Source organism: Onychostruthus taczanowskii, unplaced genomic scaffold (genome assembly GCF_017590055.1).
Source record: "Onychostruthus taczanowskii isolate IOZ18803 unplaced genomic scaffold, ASM1759005v1 scaffold30, whole genome shotgun sequence".
Classification (NCBI taxonomy): domain Eukaryota; kingdom Metazoa; phylum Chordata; class Aves; order Passeriformes; family Passeridae; genus Onychostruthus; species Onychostruthus taczanowskii.
The window spans coordinates 7,944,360-7,962,659 of record NW_024500350.1 but is presented as its reverse complement, the minus strand read 5'-3'; the positions used below and the strand labels follow the sequence as shown (position 1 = coordinate 7,962,659).

General features: G+C 68.4%; 3 protein-coding genes across 5 annotated transcripts; 1 reads left to right on the top strand and 2 right to left on the bottom strand.

The window, feature by feature from the left end:
• Nucleotides 1-1,415: 1,415 nt before the first annotated feature.
• GPRC5C (G protein-coupled receptor class C group 5 member C) lies at nucleotides 1,416-8,045 on the bottom strand. 3 transcript variants are annotated; one of them, XM_041409422.1, is made up of 5 exons: nucleotides 7,728-8,045; nucleotides 3,379-4,399; nucleotides 2,593-2,687; nucleotides 2,273-2,416; nucleotides 1,416-2,128 (listed from the first exon to the last, which is right to left on the bottom strand). In XM_041409422.1, exons 2-5 carry the CDS (start codon nucleotides 4,388-4,390, stop codon nucleotides 2,096-2,098), a joined length of 1,284 nt encoding a protein of 427 aa, XP_041265356.1. In that variant the 5' UTR covers nucleotides 4,391-4,399; nucleotides 7,728-8,045; the 3' UTR covers nucleotides 1,416-2,095. The 3 variants fall into 3 exon arrangements, with proteins under 3 accessions (XP_041265356.1, XP_041265355.1, XP_041265357.1); XM_041409421.1 differs by lacking the exon at nucleotides 7,728-8,045 and adding an exon at nucleotides 5,662-5,721; XM_041409423.1 differs by lacking the exon at nucleotides 7,728-8,045 and adding an exon at nucleotides 5,475-5,649.
• A 1,360-nt stretch (nucleotides 8,046-9,405) lies between these two features.
• On the bottom strand, nucleotides 9,406-11,288 carry GPR142 (G protein-coupled receptor 142). Its single transcript, XM_041409397.1, has 3 exons — nucleotides 11,138-11,288; nucleotides 10,577-10,714; nucleotides 9,406-10,259 (listed from the first exon to the last, which is right to left on the bottom strand). The coding sequence occupies exons 1-3, from the start codon at nucleotides 11,286-11,288 to the stop codon at nucleotides 9,406-9,408; spliced, it is 1,143 nt and encodes a 380-aa protein (XP_041265331.1).
• Nucleotides 11,289-14,345: 3,057 nt separating this feature from the next.
• Nucleotides 14,346-17,736, top strand: BTBD17 (BTB domain containing 17). Its single transcript, XM_041409424.1, has 3 exons — nucleotides 14,346-14,451; nucleotides 15,468-15,744; nucleotides 16,223-17,736. The coding sequence occupies exons 1-3, from the start codon at nucleotides 14,361-14,363 to the stop codon at nucleotides 17,301-17,303; spliced, it is 1,449 nt and encodes a 482-aa protein (XP_041265358.1). The 5' UTR covers nucleotides 14,346-14,360; the 3' UTR covers nucleotides 17,304-17,736.
• Nucleotides 17,737-18,300: the final 564 nt, after the last annotated feature.

The window sequence follows — 18,300 nt, the reverse complement described above, 5'->3', positions numbered from 1 at the left end:
TGGCAGATGGCAGTCCCAGGCATGTCACTGTCACCGTGGGCTGGCCCTGCCAGGGCTCTGGTGGGGGCAGGAGCCTCGTTCCTCAGCCGTGAGGAGACCCCAGTGCCTGCCAACTCAGCACCCGCTGGGAGGAAAGTGAGGCGGTGCTGGGGACATGGACTGTGCCACTTGCCTTTATTGTCACTATTGGTGACCCCGCTTGAGCCCCAGGGCTGCAGCCACACACAGCCCTGCCCTTGGCATCCCTGTCCGTGTCCCTGCCTGTCCCCGGTCATGGTGACCCCGGTGCCAGGTGTGCTGCCACGTCCCCACCGCTGCGCCCGCGCCACCCCGGTGCCACCTGCCCTGCGACCACCCCCGGGCAGCCCCCGGCTCCGGGGAGGCTCCGGGGCTGCTCCCGGCGCGGCGCAGCCGTGTCTGCCTCACCTGGCCGGACAAAGGCTCCGCTGTTCCGCGGCCCCGCCGGCACAAAGCGTTCCCTGTTGGAGCGGGGCCGCCCCGCGCTGCGGCCGGCGCTGGCGGGGCCGGTGGGATCCCGCGCTTCCGGAGGGGCTGGGCACGGCCGCGGGGCCCCTCCGCTGTCCCCTGCCACCCCTGAGCGCCTTGTTTGTCGGGTGGCTTTGCCTTCCCCAAGGTGTCACCGCTGTGTCCCCGGGAAGGTGGAGGTGCCTTTGGGGGGTGACGCGCTGTGCCATGCGGTGCCCGCGGGCGGTAGGAGGGAGGGTGTGCTGTGGTGACAGTGGCCCTGGTGACACCGAGTGCCTGGTGCTGCTGGGCAATGTCCCCGCTGCCGCTCGGCACCGGGTAAACACAGGTGACAGGTAAACACGGCTGACGCAGCACAGCCCGGGGGGCACGGCCACATCCCGCTGCCAACACCCGGCTCTCTCTCGCGGCCGTGTCCCCGGAGCCGGGAGCGTGGGTTTGTGCCAGCTAAAGGCACAGCCGGGACGTGGCGAGTGCCACCCTGGCGCTGTGTGTCCCTTGTGCGGACACCGTGCAGGGCACGCGTGCCCACCCCAGCGCCGCCATCCCGGCTCCGGCTCAAGGAGACCCGGTCACCCGCTGCCCCCACCGAGCCGCTCCAGCCCTGAATAATTCATGGCACTGCTGGCCGCAGGCTTCCTGCCCGGAGGAGGAGGAATGGCTCTGGAGGGGAAGGCAATCCGAGCGGGAAAACCACCACGACCTTGGCACGTCCTCCGTGCCGTGCCACCTCCTGCCCGGCAGCCCATCTGCCCACGGGATCCCGGCCCAGCGGCCCCGGCTGGGGGATGGGGGTGCCGAGGAGCCTGCCCGGAGCCCCCCCGTGCTCCCTGTCCCTCCCCTGGATGGGGGCATGGGGCTGAGCCCGTGGGGTGGGGAACACCTGGGACCCCCATCACAGGCCACCTGTGACATCATCATAGGAAAAACCACCTTTATTGGGGCGACCTGAAAAAAATGAAAAGGAAACTTGACAAAGCCGCAAGGAGGGCGAGGGGCCCAGCTCCCTCCCCACTCCGTGCAGGGGGAGCCCCGAGGCGGGGAAAGGCACCGAGAAGGCGGCCAGAGCTGTGGGGGGCCGGTCCCCAGCCCCAGCAAGGCACTGATCCCCCTCCCCCAGCAACGGAGAAACAGAGGCACAAGAGGAGGCAGAGCTGGGGACAGCTTGGTGTCCCCTTGTGCCCTGCGGTGCGATGGGGCCAGCTCAGCTCGGGGTCCCCAGGGCTGGGGGGGTCAGTGCGGGGCCAGGGGCTCGGTGCTGGGGGTGCCCTGGGTGGGGTCCCACGGGCTCCCCAGCTCTGGAGGGTCCATGGCCTGGGGGAGGTGGGAGGTCTGTGCATCACGAGGGCAGAGGCGACAGACGGGGGTGTCCTCACGGGAGCCAGTCCTTGAGGCAGGGATGAGGGGCTCCGTGGCCAGGTGGGACGGGCAGGTGGGAGCGCTGGCTCTGGGACCGTGTGCAGGCGTCCCAGGGGCAGGAAGCAGCTCTGGCTGCCAGCCAGGGTGGCATTCACACTCAGTCAGGGAGGGACGAGGCTCGGCGAGCCCTGGCAGTGGGACGGAGGGGCCGCGGCGGTGCCGGCGCTGCGGGAGCTGTGCCTCGGGGGCTTCACCACCGGTTCCTGCTGTACGGGGACTGCACCTGTGGGCACAGCGGGGTGGCACCGCGGTGGCACCAGCACCGCGGACGTGTACCCTGACCCACCGGGAGGGGTCTGGGTGCCGGGCAGCGCCGTCACCACGGCAGGGCCGGACTTTGCCCCCGCTGCAGCCACCGTTCACCCACCTGGCAGCTCCGGGTGTCCCTCGGGATGCTGGAGTGCCGGGCCTGCGCCGCGAAGGCGTCCTCGGCTCGGAGCGTGGAGCTGGCGCTGCCGGGCATGGGGCTGGTGGAGGCGCGGGGCAGGATCACGTCATAGGGACCTTCGCTCTGAGGGACAGACGGGGGGTGGGAGGTCACAGCACCGGGAGCGCCCCAGCCCCACGGGTTCCCCGGGGGTGGAAGGCTTGGAAGGTCCCGACCCCGTTAGAGGAGCCATTGGGACGCAGGGGTCACAGGAACACCCCACCCACACCCTGTCCCCCACACCCTGGTGTCACACTCACCATCCCCTTGTGCATCAGAGCCATCTCGGTGGGCTGGTAGACGCTGGTCAGCAGCTGCCCGTTGTAGCCACTGTATGGGGACACCGGCTTCTTGGCTGCCGAGACACGGGGACAGTCACCATGGAGCCAGTGCCAGCCCACTGGGGCTCCCTGTACCTCGTTAGCAGGTTTAACGAGCTGACTGAGCAGCTGCGTGCCATTCCCGCGGGACACTCCTGTCCCCAGGGGTGGCATCGCTGCTGCCTAGCTGTGGCTTGTTATTGTAGGGTCTCTCGGGTGCAGGTGCTGCTCAGGGGGACCCTCCCTCCCCAATGGGGAGCAGACACCTGGTGTGCCCGCCCATGATCCCCACTGGGACTGTCACCACCCAGTGTTATTGCAGGGGCTCGTGGGCCTGGGGCGGAGGGGCAGGAGCCGCGGGCTGGGACCCTCCCTCCCCCATGGGGAGCAGACACCTCGTGTGCCCGCCCATGATCCCCACTGGGACTGTCACCACCCAGTGTTATTGCAGGGGCTCGTGGGCCTGGGGCGGAGGGGCAGGAGCCGCGGGCACCCCACGCTGGGGAGGGAGCTCCCTGTGGCTGCTGGGCTCAGCCCAAACTGGTACACCCAGCCCGGCCAGTTCTCAGAGCCACAACAGCAGCAGGCGTCGGGCAGGTCACTGCCAGACGTCTCGTCACCCACCCACCGCTGCCATCCCCGGTGGGGACATCCCCAGCGTCCCCAGGAGGATGGTGCCCACACTGCCATGGGGTGAGGAGGTCCCTGGCGAGCCCTGGCACCTACCAAAGGATGGCTCATCCATGGAGAAGGCCTTGTTCTCCACGAACATGCTCTGCGACTTCTGCTCCTTGAGGATGGTCTCGTAGCCCACCCCCCGTGTGGGGTAGCCGTCGTCCTCAAAGGCCTGCTCGGGGCTGCGCCGCGTCACGTGCGTCACCTCGGGGATGGCGTAGAGCAGCAGGAAGGCGCTGGCGTTACAGACCAGCGCAATGGCCAGCGTGGGGTCATCCCAGCCGGGCTTGTGGCCGGCACGCTGGTTCCCGTACAGGTACATGACGCTCCACGCCAGCCAGATGGCCACAGAGAGGCCGGTGGTGGCCAGGATGAAGGCGCCGTGCTTGCGCCAGCGGCCGTAGCGGCCGCACAGGGTGGGCCAGGCCGCGCCGAAGGCGGCCGCCAGCAGGGCCATGACGTAGATGAGGGCCATGACGAAGTCAGCGTCCGCCAGCTGGCAGGGGTCCGCGGGGCCGCCCTCGCGCCGCGCCACCGTGATGACGAGCCACTCGGTGTTGATGATGGCCTCGACCGAGGCGAGGGACAGGGCCACCGCCAGCGTCACCCAGCCCCGCGGGGCCCGGTTGCGCCGCGCCAGGAAGTTGAGGGCCACGGCGTGGGCCAGCAGGCAGGAGAAGCAGATGGCAAAGAGGACGCCGAAGAGGAAGCGGCGGGAGGTGCAGGTGGAGAAATCCGGCCCCACGATGAAGTCGAAGGTCAGGCAGAAGAGCCCGAAGGTGCCCAGAAGGAAGAAGACCTGTGTGGCCACCAGGCTCTTCTTCCGGCGGTCCTGCACGAAGGGCAGGCTGGCCACCAGGACAATGGTGAGCACAAAGGTGGTCACCACGCCGAGGCTGGCCACTGCTTCCACCCCGATGCCCCAGCCCGCCGAGAGGTCACAGAGGTTGTAGTAGAGGGAGGAAAGGTCATGGCCACAGCCTGGGGGCGGCGTGGGCTGTGCAGAGGCTGTGGGGAGCAGGGCCAGCAGCACGGCCGTGGTGCCCATCCTGCACCGTGGCATCCAGGGACCCTGCAGGACACAGCAGGGTCAGGGCACAGTGGCTGGGGACGGGGATCAGCTCCCAGCTCAGAGCATCCCAGCCCATGGTCCCCACTGGGCATCACCCCATGGTGAGCAGTGGGGTCCTGGGGAGCTCTGCCCTGCTGGCACAGCTGAGCTCAGCCAACACGGCCACGGAGCTCCAGATGGGACCAGGCAGTCGCACTGGCTCCTTGGCTGGAGGCTGGTGGCAGCTGAGGAGGCACTCAGCCCCCCTGTGCCCCATATGATCCCTCCCAGCATGGGAATTCTCTGGGAATTCTCCTGATCCCTTCCTCCAGTGTCAGGAGCAGCACCGTGCCTGATGCTTCCCAGGAACCCCAAATGCAGGCCCACACCAGATGGCAGAGGAGATACTGGGGGACAGCGCTGTCCCCTTGCCTTGTCCCTGCGTGCACCACGTTCCTCTTTCCACTTCTGTCCCACTTCCCTCTGGCTTTGGGCACCGGCCCAGTGCAGGTCGCATGTCCAGCCCGCTGGCACGTAGGCAGCCGCAGCCTGGCACGGCACGGCACGGCACGGCACGGCACGGCACGGCACGACACGGGGTCCCAGTCCCTGTCCCCACCGTTGCCACCCCATTCCTGCCACCTCATGGTGGGCGCGGGGAAGAGGAGGCAGCGAGGAAGCCGCAGCTTCACTTCTGGGGGAGGAAACCGGGAGGAGACCCCAGCAAGGACATGCCGGGGCCGGGACCCCCGGTCCCCCGAGGGGTATCCCGAACCGGGCACCCCCAGGCCCGGGACGGGGACAGGGACCCCCAACACCACGCCGGGACGGAGTCCCTGTGCCCGCGGGTTCCAGGAGCTCCGCCGCCTCCGGTTCCCACCGCGTCCCCCAGCCCGGTACCCCCGCACCCTCCGCCCGGTTTCCCCCGCGCCCCCGGCGGCTGCACCCGCGTCCCCAGTTCTGCTCCTGCTGCAACCCCGCCTGGTCCCTCGCATCTCCCGTTGGCTTCCCCCTCTCCCCCGGCCCGGTGCCGCCGCACTCCCGTCCCGCTTCCCCTGCCCCTCCGCCGGTCCCCCCCCGCCCGGTCCTCCCGCACCGTCCCGGTGTTTCCCGGTGCTCCCGCCAGGTCCTGGCCCCGAAACTCCGCCGGAGCCGCCCCCAAATCTCCGGCCGGAGGAGCTGCGGGGGCGGACGGCTCTCGGTCCCGGTCCCGGTCTCTTCCCGTCGGCGCTGCCGGTGCCCCCCAGTCCCGCCGGGCTCGCCGCCCACCCCGCCCCGCTCACCGGCCGCAGCCCCCGGTGCCCGGCGCTCCGCTCCCCCCGTGCCGAGCCGAGCCAGCCCCGGTGCCGCCGCACCGTGCGCCTGCCCGGCCCGGCCCGGCCCCTCCCCGAGGTGCGGCTCGGCCCCGGGAGCGCGATTGGGGCCGGCCGGGACCTGCCCCGCCGCACCGGGCGGGGACACCGCGGTCCCGCAGCGGGGCACGGAGGGGGCTGCGGCGGGAACAGTTCACACTGGGGGGACGGGACGGGGAGGAGCCCACCTGGTCATCGGTGTGATGAGTCTGGGGGGCTCAGCCATCGGTGCGACCAGCCTGGGGGGCTCAGCCTGGCTCTGCCGAGCGCTGCTCCTCGGGAACGACTCTCAGGGGACAAGGGACGGAGGGGGGTGGGCTGCCCCGGGGCCCGGACGGGGCTGAGTGGGGCAGAGCCTGGGCTGGGGGTGAAGCAGGGCTGAGCCCACCCGGCCATGGGTGTGATGGGTCTGGGGGTCTCAGCCTGGCCCTGCTGAGCGCTGCACAGCAGAAAGGACCCTCAGGGGACAAGGGACGGAGCAGCGGGGTCTGTGTCACCCAGCCGGGACCTCCCAGCTCCGGTGGGCTCGGGGATGGCAGCCGGGAGTGGCGCTCCACGGGCGGCCCCGCCCTGTAAGGATTCTCCGGCCTGGAGGGGCCTCCCGGAGGAATGTCAGCTGATGGGTAAAGCCGGAGCCCTTGGCAGGGCAGCAGGACCCAGAAAACCCCAGAAACCCCTTTCAGCAGAGGGCCGGGGACCAGGGCAGCCCCAGCCCGGGGCACTGGCAGCGTTTGGTGGTCCCTGTCCCGACGGGGGTGGCCGCGACCCTCTAGTTGGGATGGGCACCCCACAATCACCCCATTCATCCCTGGGGATGGGGAAAAGCCCTGGGAGATTTGGGGCACCCCGGGGCCCCGCCAGCCCTGGGAGAGGTTTCCAGGCAGGAGCTGCTATTTCGGGAGGGTGAAGCAAGAGGGTGAAGGATGCAGAGGAAAGTTCAGTGTGCCTCCGGCGGGGCCTGCCCTGATCCAGGCCGGGATGAAAACAATCCGGGGATAAAGGGCAGCAGAGCCTCCAGCGGCAGGACCGGCTCCCACCGGAACCGGCGGCACCCGTGGCACAAGGACCGGCGCCCGCCGGAGCCCCCGGGCACAGGACGGTGTGTCCGGGCTCAGAGCTGCGGCACCGCCACCTTCCCGCCCTCTTCCTAAGGATCCTTCGGCTCCGGAATGGTGTTTGGGATTGGATCATCCCTGCCCTCGCACGGGGCAGAGCAGGGCAGGCGAGGGGCTCTGCAGCAACCCTCGTGCCTCAGTTTCCCCGGGGATTTGGCCCCAGGATTGGTCAGCCCTCGCTCTCCGGGAAAGGCTCAGCTTTGGATAAGCGCTGCCGGGAGCGGAGGCCGCTTGTCCTGCCGCCCCCACACCGCAGCCCGGCCTCTCCACCGGCTGCTTCCTTCCGCCGGAGGCTTTCCCGGCTGCTGACTCAGCACGAGACCCCCGTGACCCCCCGTGGGGCCACCGGCAGCTCCCGTCCCGCCGGGGCTCCCCGCGGTCGCACAGCCTTTGCTTTCGTGTCCTGTCCTTGGCGGGTGATTTCCTCATCCCCTTCCCATGGGAACCTCCCCATCCCCCCACGGCGGGTGATTCCGGCCCCCTCCCCACGGAGACCCTCGTGTTCCACCCCTCGTGGGCGTTTTCCGCTCCCCCTTCCCATCGGGACCCTGTCCCAGTTTCCAGCCCCCATTGCCTGCTCCCGGCGCTTTTGTAGGTCCTACAGAAAGACCCCAACAGGCTGTGGGGTCACCGGGGGGTGATGCCACCCTCGGTTTCCTCTCGGGGTCCCTGGCCCTGACCTCCCGGCACGGGCAGAGCCCGATCCCTGCCGCCGCTGCTCTGGGTGGGCTGGGAGCCGCGATGCCAGCGGTGCAACTGGGCAGAACTGCTCCTTCCAGCGCTGAGGCCACGCTGGGGGGCTGCGATGTCGCTCAGCACCGGCACCTGGACCCCGGCCAGGCTCTACCCGAAAACATCAGCACGCATTTTTTCCAGGCTTACCTTTCCTCGGGAGCCGCAGGGACGGGCGGCTGGCACGGCGGGCACGGTGGCACGGCTGGCGGAGCCCCGTCTCCCGGCGGCTCCCCTCGGGAAGGCGAGAGCCGTGCCTGGAGCCGGGGGTCCCTGCTGCCCTCCCAGAGCCTCCCGCCGCTCCGGCCGGGGCTCGGAGCCGTTCCCAGCGGAGCCCCTCGCTCCGGCGGACGCCGTCAGCACATTTCCACCTCCTTTGCCAAGTAAACACGCACCGGCTGGCACGGGGGGGGCGGTGGCAATCGGGGGGGCCGGTGGCAATCCCGGAGCTCCCGCCGAGGGTTCCCGAGGCAGCCGAGCCCTCCGCCCCGCGGCCCCTCAGCCCCTGCCCGCGGTCGGGTTAATAACTAATCCTTTCCCTGTTCTGCTCTCCTCACGTGCCAGAATTAATGGAGCGAGAACCTCCCAGGTACCCCCCGCGCCACCGGGTCGGGCTTTAACCCTGTCCCCCGGTAGGGATCCGGCTTGGGATGAGGTGACATCCCCGGAGGGGTTTGTCCACGCCGGAGAATGACCCGGGGCAGGGCTCCGTGGGGGGGCCAGCCCCACACCCTGGGGGCAAAGGCTGCGCCCCATCCCACCCCAGTGCGGGTACAGCAGGGCTCGGGGTGGGCAGGGGGTCTGGGGGCGTTGGGGGTGTCTCTGTGCCCTGCCAGGAGCCAGCTGAGGTCCTGATCCCCCCCGGGCACCCCCTGGGTCTGTCCTGCCCCTCTCGGGAATCCGAGCGGAAAGGCTGGACGGTTTTGGGGGATTACGTTAAGGACCTTAAGGGGAATTAGGGTGGCGGCAGGGCTGGTTTGGGGAGCTGGGGGTGCCAGCTCCCTGCCCCGTCAGTGCCAGCTCCGCAGTGTCCCATCCCTGCCCTCTGCCGGCAGCTGGGGACAGGCTGGCACGGCACGGCCGCTCCTCCAGTGTCACACCAGTTTGGCACTGGTGTAACTGGGAGGGCAGCACTGGGTGCACTCGATGCAGGGGGGCATTGCCCGGGGGCTGCAGCCTGGCTGCTGCCAGGGGGATTAATGGGTGAGGGTCGGGATCTGTGATCTTACCATGTGTCCAGACCCCACCACGGAGGACAGCAGACCCTGTGGGTGCTCCCCCCAGCTGCCCCGGGCAGAGGGGCAGGGGCACGGGGGTGGGCAGGGCAGAGGGACCCTGTGCCAGAGAGGCTGGAGTAGGGAGCCTCTGTTCCAGCTGCCCACAGGGAGCCGGACCCAGGCAGAGTTTGGTCTCAGCACAGCAGTTTATGGAGTGGCACCCAGCGGGCACCACGTCCTTGTCAGGGCTCGCAGGAGATCACTCGTGCTCTCCACCCCTCACCACGGGCAGGGACTGTGGTGAGGGGTGGGGTCCCCAGGACCCTCCGTGCCACTGGGCTGGAGTGTGTCCCGGATGAGTTCCCTGGGTGAGTTCCAGTGTTGCGCCAGGGGCTGAGCATGGGCAGGGCTGAGCTGCGCACCCACCCTGGGGTGCTGCTGCCAGGCAGGCACCCTGATATCCCCAAATGAGTGTCTGGACACGACCACCTCCTCCTGCCTGCCCCACCAGCAGTGACCCCGGCTCTGTGGAGGGTGGGGGTCTTCCTGGTCCCGGTGCAATGCGTGGGGCTGGGTGAGCACCAGCGCTGCCAGCCGGGCACTGCCCCAGCTCAGAGCGCGGTGCTGCCCAGCAGCTTCAGCGGTTTCAGGGCCGGGGGTGGGAAGTGCCCTCTGCCACCGCGGGGGGCTGCCCGGGGGTGACCCCGCAGCACCTCGCCCACCGTGCGGCGGAAGGTCTGGCTGACGAAGCAGTAGAGGAAGAAGTTGAGGGAGGTGTTGAGCATGGCCACCATGTTGGCGACGTCCAGGGCCAGGTGCACGCGCCAGTCCCTCCTGACCGAGGCCACGTAGAGGTGGCACATGGTGACGACGGTCCGGGGAGCCCAGAGCACCACGAAGACGGTGGTGACGGCCAGCAGCAGGGCCGTGGTCTTGCCGCCCCCAGCGCGCCTGCGCCGCTTCAGCTTGCGGATGATGACGGAGTTGGTGGCCAGGAAGATGCTGCAGGGCAGGAAGTAGATGGTGACGCAGTGCAGCCACTTGAGTGCCGTGTCCAGCGCCGTGGGGGGGTCGGCGTCACGCCACATGTCCAGCCACCAGTAGAAGGGGATGCCGGTGGCCAGCGCCGCGGCGAAGACGGCCGCGATGATCTTGCGGGTGCGCCGCGGGTAGGACACGGCGCGGTAGCGCAGCGGGTGGCACAGGGCCACGTAGCGGTCCACGGTCAGCAGCACGGTGACCCAGGTGGATGCGTGGTTGGCCGTGAACTCCAGCACGTTGACGGTGTGGATGAAGGCGCTGGGCACTGCCCGTGCCAGGATGGCCGTCTGCAGGATGAAGCCCACGAAGATGATGAAGACCTGGGTGAGGATGTCGGAGGTGGTAAGGGCTAGCAGGTACCAGTATGACGACTTCTTGGTCCTGGTGGCCAGGCGGGACAGGGCCACGGCAGTCAGGATGTTCACTGCAGGGAGGGGAGCCGTGGGTGGAGGTGAGAGGTGGGAGCTCACAGCCCTCCCCCAGCACCCAGACCCTGGAGCTGTCCAGGCTGCAGCCGAGGGGAGCTATAAATATCCCGGTGCCCTGGGGATTTGCTGGGCTGATTAATCTCTTCTGTGTGCCAGCCCAAGCAATGCAAATACCATCTGTCCCTGTGGTGGTGGCACCTGCCCTGGGCCGGGCAGCACAGCCAGGCACTGGGGCCAGCTCTGAGGTTGGGGGAGATCAGGTAAAATCCCTCCATCCTGAGGGGTTTTCTTTCCAGCCCCCCAGCCCCCTCACCTGGCAGCCCCAGCCCCAGCAGGACGCTGTAGTACACGATGGGCACGATGCCGACAAGACAGGGTGACCGCTCCAGCTCTGCCCATGACGCCGCCGTGCTGTTGGGCACTGGCAGTGACATCTTCCACCATGGAGCGGCTGTGAGGAGACACAGGAGCACCGGGGGCATCAGAGTCCTGATGGCACCTGGTGGGGAGGTCAGCCGTGACATGGCACAGGGGGCCTGGGGACAGGGGCCATCGCCTGGGGGTCCCCGCTGTGGCTGGATCGCAGCTCCCTTTTCCTGTAGCATCCATGGATAGACGGCAGCTCCCAAACGTGCCACCGCGGACAGACCTGGATCTGCTGCACCCATGGGAGACGATGCACCTCAAGCCCCCTGTGCCATGTGCCAGCAGAGCTCCCGCTGCTAGAGCCGCTCCTTCTTTATCCATCAGCCCCGTTTTTGTAGAAAAACGGATTAAAACATCATGTTCTTGGGCAGCTGCCAGCAGAGGGAGTCTCTGGCCCTCAGCCCGGGCTGGGTGCCACCAGGCGGCTCCCAGTGGTGGCAGAGAGGACCCAGAAGTGCCGATGGGGGTGGTCCTAGTGGTGCCAAATGTGGGGTGGCCATCTCCAGGCTGCCAGCTGGGTCCTTTTTCAGCTCCTCAGGCTGAGGCAGCGGCCCTGCCCGCGGCCCTGCCCGCATCCGGATCCTGATCCGGATCCGCATCCTTATCTGCGCCCCATCCCTGCCCTATCTGTGCTCTATCCCTGCCCCGTCCCTCTGCCCACTCCCCACGCCCGGATCGTGCCCGCGCTGCCCTCGCCCATTCATAAACCAGAGCGGCTCCACCCCCTCCCGAGTTCTGCGCTCCTATTGGCTCAGAGGAGACAGACCCCAGCCAATCGAAGAGGGGTTCCCCGGGAATGGTGAGGCCAGAGCTGAGCGCTGCGTTCTGATTGGTCAGAATCCCCCCCCAAATTTGCATCCCATGGGGACCGCCACCCCTGGTCCCAGCGCAGGGATGATGGGAGATCCTGGGATAGGGGATTGGGGGTGCAGGGGGTCCTGGGGTGCCGGGGGTCCTGGGATCTGGGGTTCTGGGGTGCGGGGGGCCCGGGGTTGTGGGGTGCTCTTTGGGAGGGGGGTGTCTTGGGTGTGGGGTGCAAAGAGGAGTCCTGAGCTCAGGGAGGGCGAACGGGGCACCACGCTCCTCCCAGTCTGACCCTGGCCCCAGGGACACCCCAAATTCCCCTTGTCGCAGACACTCGATGGCTTCGGGGCCGGGGTTGGAGGGGGGGCCAGGTCTCTCGTCCCTTTGGGGACCCCCCGTGATGGATCTGCTCTCCCAGAAGTGCCCGAGTTGTGTGTGGGATCCCGGGGGTCCCACCTGCCCGACCCTGGGACCCAAGCAAGATCCTGAGCGCATCCCGAGGGAGAAGAAGGGGTGGATGGGGGAGCAGAGGGGTGCCAATTAACTGCAAATTAGCTCCGGTTCATCAGCAGGAGGTCCCGTCCATCCACGTCCCCCGCGGAGCTGAGGCATCGATCGGCTGCAGCTGCGCCGCCAGCGCCTTAACCCTTTCCCAGCCCGATCCCCTTTGTGCTGCTGGGGGCGGGTTCGCTCTGGGCCCCCCTTTGCTCCCCCTGCCCTTGCTCCCGCTCCCCAAATCCTGCGGGACAAGGACCCTCACCTGGGTGGCCCCAATGCCACCCGCCGGGCGTGCAGTGCCACCTTCCCTGGGCTCGGTGTTTCCCACGGACATACCGCTGTCCCTGTCCCCTTCAGTGTCCGTGTGCCGCTGGTGTCCGTGTCCCTGGCAGTGTCCCCGTCCCCGCGGGCACCCGCAGCATGGCACAGCCTCCCGGGGCGCGGGACATGGGCGGAGGGAGAGCGCCGTGGGCAGAGCCACGGGCAGAGCCGCGGGCTGGGCTGGTTGGGCACGGGGGCGTCACCGGCTCTTGGCTCCGCGGAGGCCGGGGAAGGGATCACCGGGGCAGCTCCGGGTGACAGGGACACAGCTCGTCCCCGCCCCAGAGCGGTAGGGATGGTGGTCCGGGGGCAGCTGGCTTGGCGGCCACCTCTGGGGACCCAGAGGAGCGGGTGTGCGCAGGGTGTGACGTGTGGCTGTGCACAAGAGCGTGAATCCGTGTGCGCTGCCTGCGTGTCCCTGCTGGGCTCTGCCCTGGCTGCTCCACTGCCAGGACACCGCGCCCGCGCCTCATTTCCCCCAGCAGCACAGGGAGGGACCTGCTGTCCCCTGCCGGTCCCTGGGTCCAGCTCCGTCTCTCCAGTGCCCCCCAGCCCGCGGGGCGATGCCCTGGCACTGCTGCCTGGCACAAGTCGCTATGTTGAGCCAGCCCTCAGCCGCAACCTCCGGGCCAGCGCAGCTGCTCCTCACCTCACCCTGTCCCCTGGCGGCTTCCAGAACCAGCCCCACGGTCCCTTCTGTCCCCCCATGGTCACCTCACCCCCGTGAGCAGCCCATGAGCAGCACGGGGGTCCCGGGGCTGTGGCTGCCGCCCGGGCTGGCACGGTGCCGGCGGCACGCCGGGCACACGCTCGCAAGGGCTGTTGTTTATCAGGCGGTGGTGAAATGAGGCGTCGGAGAACGCACTGTGCCGTGAGCCGGCTGTGCCGTGGCGGGGGTCCTGTCCCCCGCGCCCCCACCGTGCAAGGACAGCGGCCCGGCCCGGGCGCTCTGCTGGCACCGCGGTTTTGGGGGTCCCCTGCCCAGCAGGGACACAGGGCTCCAGCATGGCCCACCTGCCCGTCCCTGCAAGGGGCCAGGGAGCCCCAGCAGCGTGGCGTGGGGTGATCGGTGTCTTGTCCTGAGTCTCCACGCCCAAGGGTTAGGGACAGATGGTGATCCCACCCCCTCGGCAGCTGCAGCAACATCTGCCCACACTCAACATCTGGGAGCTGTGTCTAAGCTCGTGTACAAACCGCTGTGCAGGGGACGGGGCTCCTCGGCAGTGGTAAGAGGCTGCTGTGCCTTGCGGGCTGTGCTCCTCCTCTGTGGGATGTGTCCCCCCCCCGGGCCGTGTACAAACCGCTGTGCAGGGGATGGGGCTCCTCGGCAGTGGGTAAGAGGCTGCTGTGCCCTTGCGGGCTGTGCTCCTCCTCTGTGGGATGTGTCCCCCCCCGGGGTCCTGCTCCTGGGTCCCCACCCCACGGTGCCACCGGGGCCACAGCCCAAGCGGCGTCGGCACGGCTTGGCTGACACCCGCTGCCCGTACCCTGCTCACCCAGCGCCGCCCCAGCCTGCACCTGTGGCGCTGGGGCTTTGGGGGGCCCCAGCCCCGTGGTGAAGCCCCCCAAGAGGTGTCGGGGCGGGCGGGGTGCCAGGGAGGCCGCACAGGGCGCACGGGCGGCCTCTTGGCTGCAAAGGCTGGGAAAAGGGCAGGCAGTTCCTGCCGGCAGCGCGGATGCCATGGTGATGGGCTGCTGCCGGCATGAATACCCATGAGCCGGGGGGAGCGGGAGGCCACCGAGCTGTGCCCTGAATGCAAAGACCCCGGCACAAAGGGCCGCGGCCACGCGGGGGCTCCGGCGCGGCGGTGCCAGCAGCAGGTGCCACACGGCGAAGTCCCCGCGCCGCAGCACCCCGGGGTGCGGGGCTGGGGCTGGGGGTCACGGTGGGATGCGGGGAGGCTGGAAGCCGTTCCCGTGGCAACCACGGGTCCCAGTTTCCACCAATCGATGCGGCGGCGCGGGCGCTCGGGCCGGGAGGGCGCGTGGCCTACATAAGCCCCGGGCGCGCAGCGTGCGCCGCACCCGGCAGATGCGCCTGCGACGCCATGGCCAGGCTGACGGGCACCCGGCCCGTGGCCACCCGCCGCTGGGGCTGTGCCGCCGCCTTCCTCCTCCTCCTCTTCACCGTGCAAGCCGGTAAGGGTGGCCGTGGCGGGGGGAAGCGCGGAGGGTCCCCCCGAGCCCTGGGTAGCGCTGCCCTCGCCGGGTGCCGGGGTGCGGCTCGGCGGCTGATGGAGAGCTGAGCGCGGCTCTCCGGCCGCCGTCGGGGTGCCCCGAGGGGATGGAAGCGGCTGCGGGATGTGCTGCGCTCTCGGAGCCGGGTTGTGTTGGCTGGTGGGTGCCCGGGGAAGGGCTCCGTGCCGGGCAGACAAGTCCAGCACCGCGGGGTGCAGGGCGCCTGCTCCCCTTCCTCATCCCCGCTCCCCTTCCTCACCCCCCGGCCTTAAGCCGGCCTGGGAAGGGTAATCCGTCGGCAAGACGGGATTTGAGAAGGAAGATGGATTTGAGACAGACGGGGCCAAATTCCTCCTGGGGGAAGGATGCTCTGAGGAGCGGGTGGGAGTGGTGTCAGGAGGGAGAAGAGGAGTGGAAGGAAGGATCCCAGTGCCCACAGGAGCATGGAGACCCCTGTTCCACATTCCCAGATCCCTCTCCAGTCCCTTTTGGGATCCCAGCAAGGACCTGAAGTGACACCAGGGCAGCTGGAGTCCCCAGGCTGCTCGGGACCCCATTCCTGGCTGTGGGGCAGAGCTGCCTGGCTCCCCGCACCCAGGGGCTCTCTGTCCCCCCACGTATCCATCTGGCATGTGAGGGATCAGGGCAATGCCCGGGGCTCCCTCTGCCCACAGCGGGGACGGGATCAGGACAGGCAGGCCGGGCTGAGAGCCAGTGCTGCCGGCACCCGGCCATTTCCCAGCACACCCCAGCCTGGGACATGGTGGTCTCAGCCCTTCTGCTGCAGAAAGGCAGTTTTTTGGCTCTCAGGGACATAAATGTCCCCATGTCCTTTGTTCCCCCACACTCCCTTGGCGCCAGCAGCCCTTTGGCACCGGGGGAGCGGAGGCAGGAGGTGCACAGCCCCCCAGTAACCCCACCCCACCTCAGTGCCTGGCACTGGGGTGCAGCTCTGGGACGATCCCATCTCCCTGCAGCCCAAAAAGCCGACTTTAGCGGGGACTCCACGGCGGCCACCATCAACCACTCGCTGACGCTGCTGCAGCGGCTGCAGGAGCTGCTGCAGAACGGCAACGGCAGCGACTCGGTGCTGCGGGTCCGCTCGGCCGCCTCCGACGAGCCCAAGGTGTTCCACACGCACCAGCTGCTGCTGAGCCTGCAGAGCGAGGTCTTTGAGAGCCTCCTGCGCAACCAGAGCGCCGTGACCCTGTACGAGCCGCCCGAGACCGCCGCGCTCTTCGAGAAGTTCATCAGGTGCGTGGGGACCCCGTGGGGTGGGGAGGACAGGAGGGTGCAGCTCTCCTGGGAACTCCACGGGGAACTCCACGGGATGGGGATGCCCAGAGGGATGCAATGAAGGAAGGAGGATGCTCCCTTGGGAGCCACAGGGACCTCGTGGGATGTGCATTTTGGAAGGGATGCAGCCCAAGAAGGATTCTCCCCTGGTGACCATGGAGATCCTGTGGGATGGGTGTACCTGGAGGGATGCAGCCAAAGAAAGTGGATGCTGTACTTCATGGGATGCAGCCAGGGCTGGAGGATGCTCCCCTGGGGACTGTGGAGATCATGTGGAATGGGAGCGAAGTATCCAAGGAGAGGAGGTGCTTCCCTGGGGACCCCGTGGGGTGGGAATACTCAGAGGAAAGCAGCCCAGGGCAGAGGCTGTTCCCCTGGGCCGGGTTCCAATGTTCTCCCTTGGTCCCCAACGACACCACCCCCTGCTCTGCCCCAGGTACCTGTACTGTGGGGGGGTCTCCATCCTGCTGCACCAGGCCATCCCCATGCACCAGCTGGCCAGCAAATACCGGGTCTGGGGGCTGCAGCGTGGAGTGGCTGAATACATGAGGACCCACCTGGCCAGCGAGTCGAGCCAGGGCCACGTTGTGGGCTGGTACCACTACGCCGTGCGCGTCGGGGACGCGGCGCTGCAGGAGAGCTGCCTCCAGTTCCTGGCCTGGAACCTGTCCGCGGTGCTGGGCAGTGCCGAGTGGGGCTCGGTGAGCGTGGAGCTGCTGCTGCTGCTGCTGGAGCGCTCCGACCTGGTGCTGCACAGCGAGCTGGAGCTCTACACCGCCGTGGAGGGCTGGCTGAGCCGCCGGCAGCCCGAGGCGCCCGTGGCCGAGCGGGTGCTGCGCGCCATCCGCTACCCCATGATCGCGCCCAGCCAGCTGTTCCGGCTGCAGGCGCAGTCGGCGGTGCTGGCGCGGCACCGCGCCGCGGTGCAGGACCTGCTCTTCCAGGCTTTCCAGTTCCACGCTGCCTCCCCGCTCCACTTCGCCAAGTACTTTGACGTCAACTGCAGCATGTTCCTGCCCCGCAACTACCTCGCGCCCAGCTGGGGCTCCCAGTGGGTCATCACCAACCCGGCGCGGGACGACCGCAGCACCAGCTTCCAGACCCAGCTGGGGCCCAGCAGCCACGACGCCGGCAAGAGGGTGACCTGGAACGTGCTGTTCTCGCCGCGCTGGCTGCCCGTCAGCCTGCGCCCCGTGTACTCGGACGCGGTGGCGGGCGCCATCCAGCCCGTGCGCATCGAGGACGGGCGCCCGCGCCTCGTCATCACCCCGGCCATGAGCAGCCCCGACTTTGCCGGCGTCAGCTTCCAGAAGACCGTGCTGGTGGGCGTGCGGCAGCAGGGCCGCGTGCTGGTCAAACACGCCTACAGCTTCCACCAGAGCTCGGATGAGGCAGCCGACTTTCTAGTGCACGCCGACCTGCAGAAACGCACCTCCGAGTACCTCATCGACAACTCTCTGCACCTGCACATCATCATCAAGCCTGTCTACCACTCCCTCATCAAGGTGAAGAAGTAACGAGGCGCAGTTTGTTCCTGCCATGCTGGTGCCAGCACCATGGGGGGAACGCTTGGTCCCGTAGGTAGATGGGGGTCCCCTCGCTGGGGGGCTCCAGGACTGAGCTCTGCACTGCCCACCCCTCCCTGAGCGATCCCCTACCACGTCCTGTCCCCATCGCTGTCCCTGGGGATGGAGGATGCTGGGAGTACCCCAGACCCATGTAGGGGGTGCAGGAGGTGAAATGTGCAGCCCACGGGCACATCACAGACCCCAGCGGGTGTGGGGATGGGGACAGGGACAGCACATCCTTCCCGTGGGGCAGCCCCGGGGTCCCTCTGTGTGGGCAGCTGGGTCCAGCTCAGGAGCAGAGCTGCCCAGTCTGGGGGTGAGGGGCCCATCAGCCTCCCCCGGTGGAGGAGGGGTGGGGGGCACCGTCCCCACTGGCAGTGGCAGCTGCCCCATTCCTGTCCAGGTACCCCCACCCCTTTCCTAATAAAGCAGAAAATGAGTGTGGGACGTGTGTGGCATCTTTGGGGTGATGCTGCTCCCTAGCCCAGCTCCTTCTAATGGAACTCCTGGGAAGGAGAGAACCCATGCAGGCACGGATACATTTCCCTGTGGGATTTGGGTCCCTGCTTAGCATGGGTTTGGGGGGGTAATGGCCCCTGAACCCTGTCCTGGCATTGCTCACCCACAGGTGGGTAATGGCCCCTGGACAGAGCCTGGGGAAGGGTCCTGCCAGGGGCTCGCCCTCAGCCCACATAGAGCAACCTGTGTGATGTCCCCATCGCTGTGACAGTGCTGCTGGCAGCTCGTTAATGATTAATTAAGTGGGGTGAGGAGTTGGGGTGGCTGCCGGTTCTACCAGCAGGGCTGTGTTTACCCAGCACTGATAACCCAGCCCAGGGCTGCTCCTGTGGGGACACAGGGCTCTCCTGTGCAAATGGCCCTGAGGGGACAGGGGCCCCCTGCTGCCACCAGCCACCTTGCTGTGCCCTGCTCCATGGCCTGGACA

Excerpts from the sequence above, each read along its gene's own strand:
- GPRC5C (XM_041409422.1), bottom strand. The coding sequence starts at position 4,390 with ATGCCACGGTGCAGGATGGGCACCACGGCCGTGCTGCTGGCCCTGCTC. Across the intron at positions 2,688-3,378 it reads CATGGATGAGCCATCCTTTG|CCAAGAAGCCGGTGTCCCCA; the intron begins GTAGGTGCCAGG and ends GTGTCTCGGCAG. Across the intron at positions 2,129-2,272 it reads GGGACACCCGGAGCTGCCAG|GTGCAGTCCCCGTACAGCAG; the intron begins GTGGGTGAACGG and ends CTGTGCCCACAG.
- GPR142 (XM_041409397.1), bottom strand. The coding sequence starts at position 11,288 with ATGCGGATCCGGATCAGGATCCGGATGCGGGCAGGGCCGCGGGCAGGG. Across the intron at positions 10,715-11,137 it reads ACCCCCATCGGCACTTCTGG|CCGCTCCATGGTGGAAGATG; the intron begins GTCCTCTCTGCC and ends GTCTCCTCACAG. Across the intron at positions 10,260-10,576 it reads GCTGGGGCTGGGGCTGCCAG|TGAACATCCTGACTGCCGTG; the intron begins GTGAGGGGGCTG and ends CCCTCCCTGCAG.
- BTBD17 (XM_041409424.1), top strand. The coding sequence starts at position 14,361 with ATGGCCAGGCTGACGGGCACCCGGCCCGTGGCCACCCGCCGCTGGGGC. Across the intron at positions 14,452-15,467 it reads CCTCTTCACCGTGCAAGCCG|CCCAAAAAGCCGACTTTAGC; the intron begins GTAAGGGTGGCC and ends ATCTCCCTGCAG. Across the intron at positions 15,745-16,222 it reads CTCTTCGAGAAGTTCATCAG|GTACCTGTACTGTGGGGGGG; the intron begins GTGCGTGGGGAC and ends GCTCTGCCCCAG.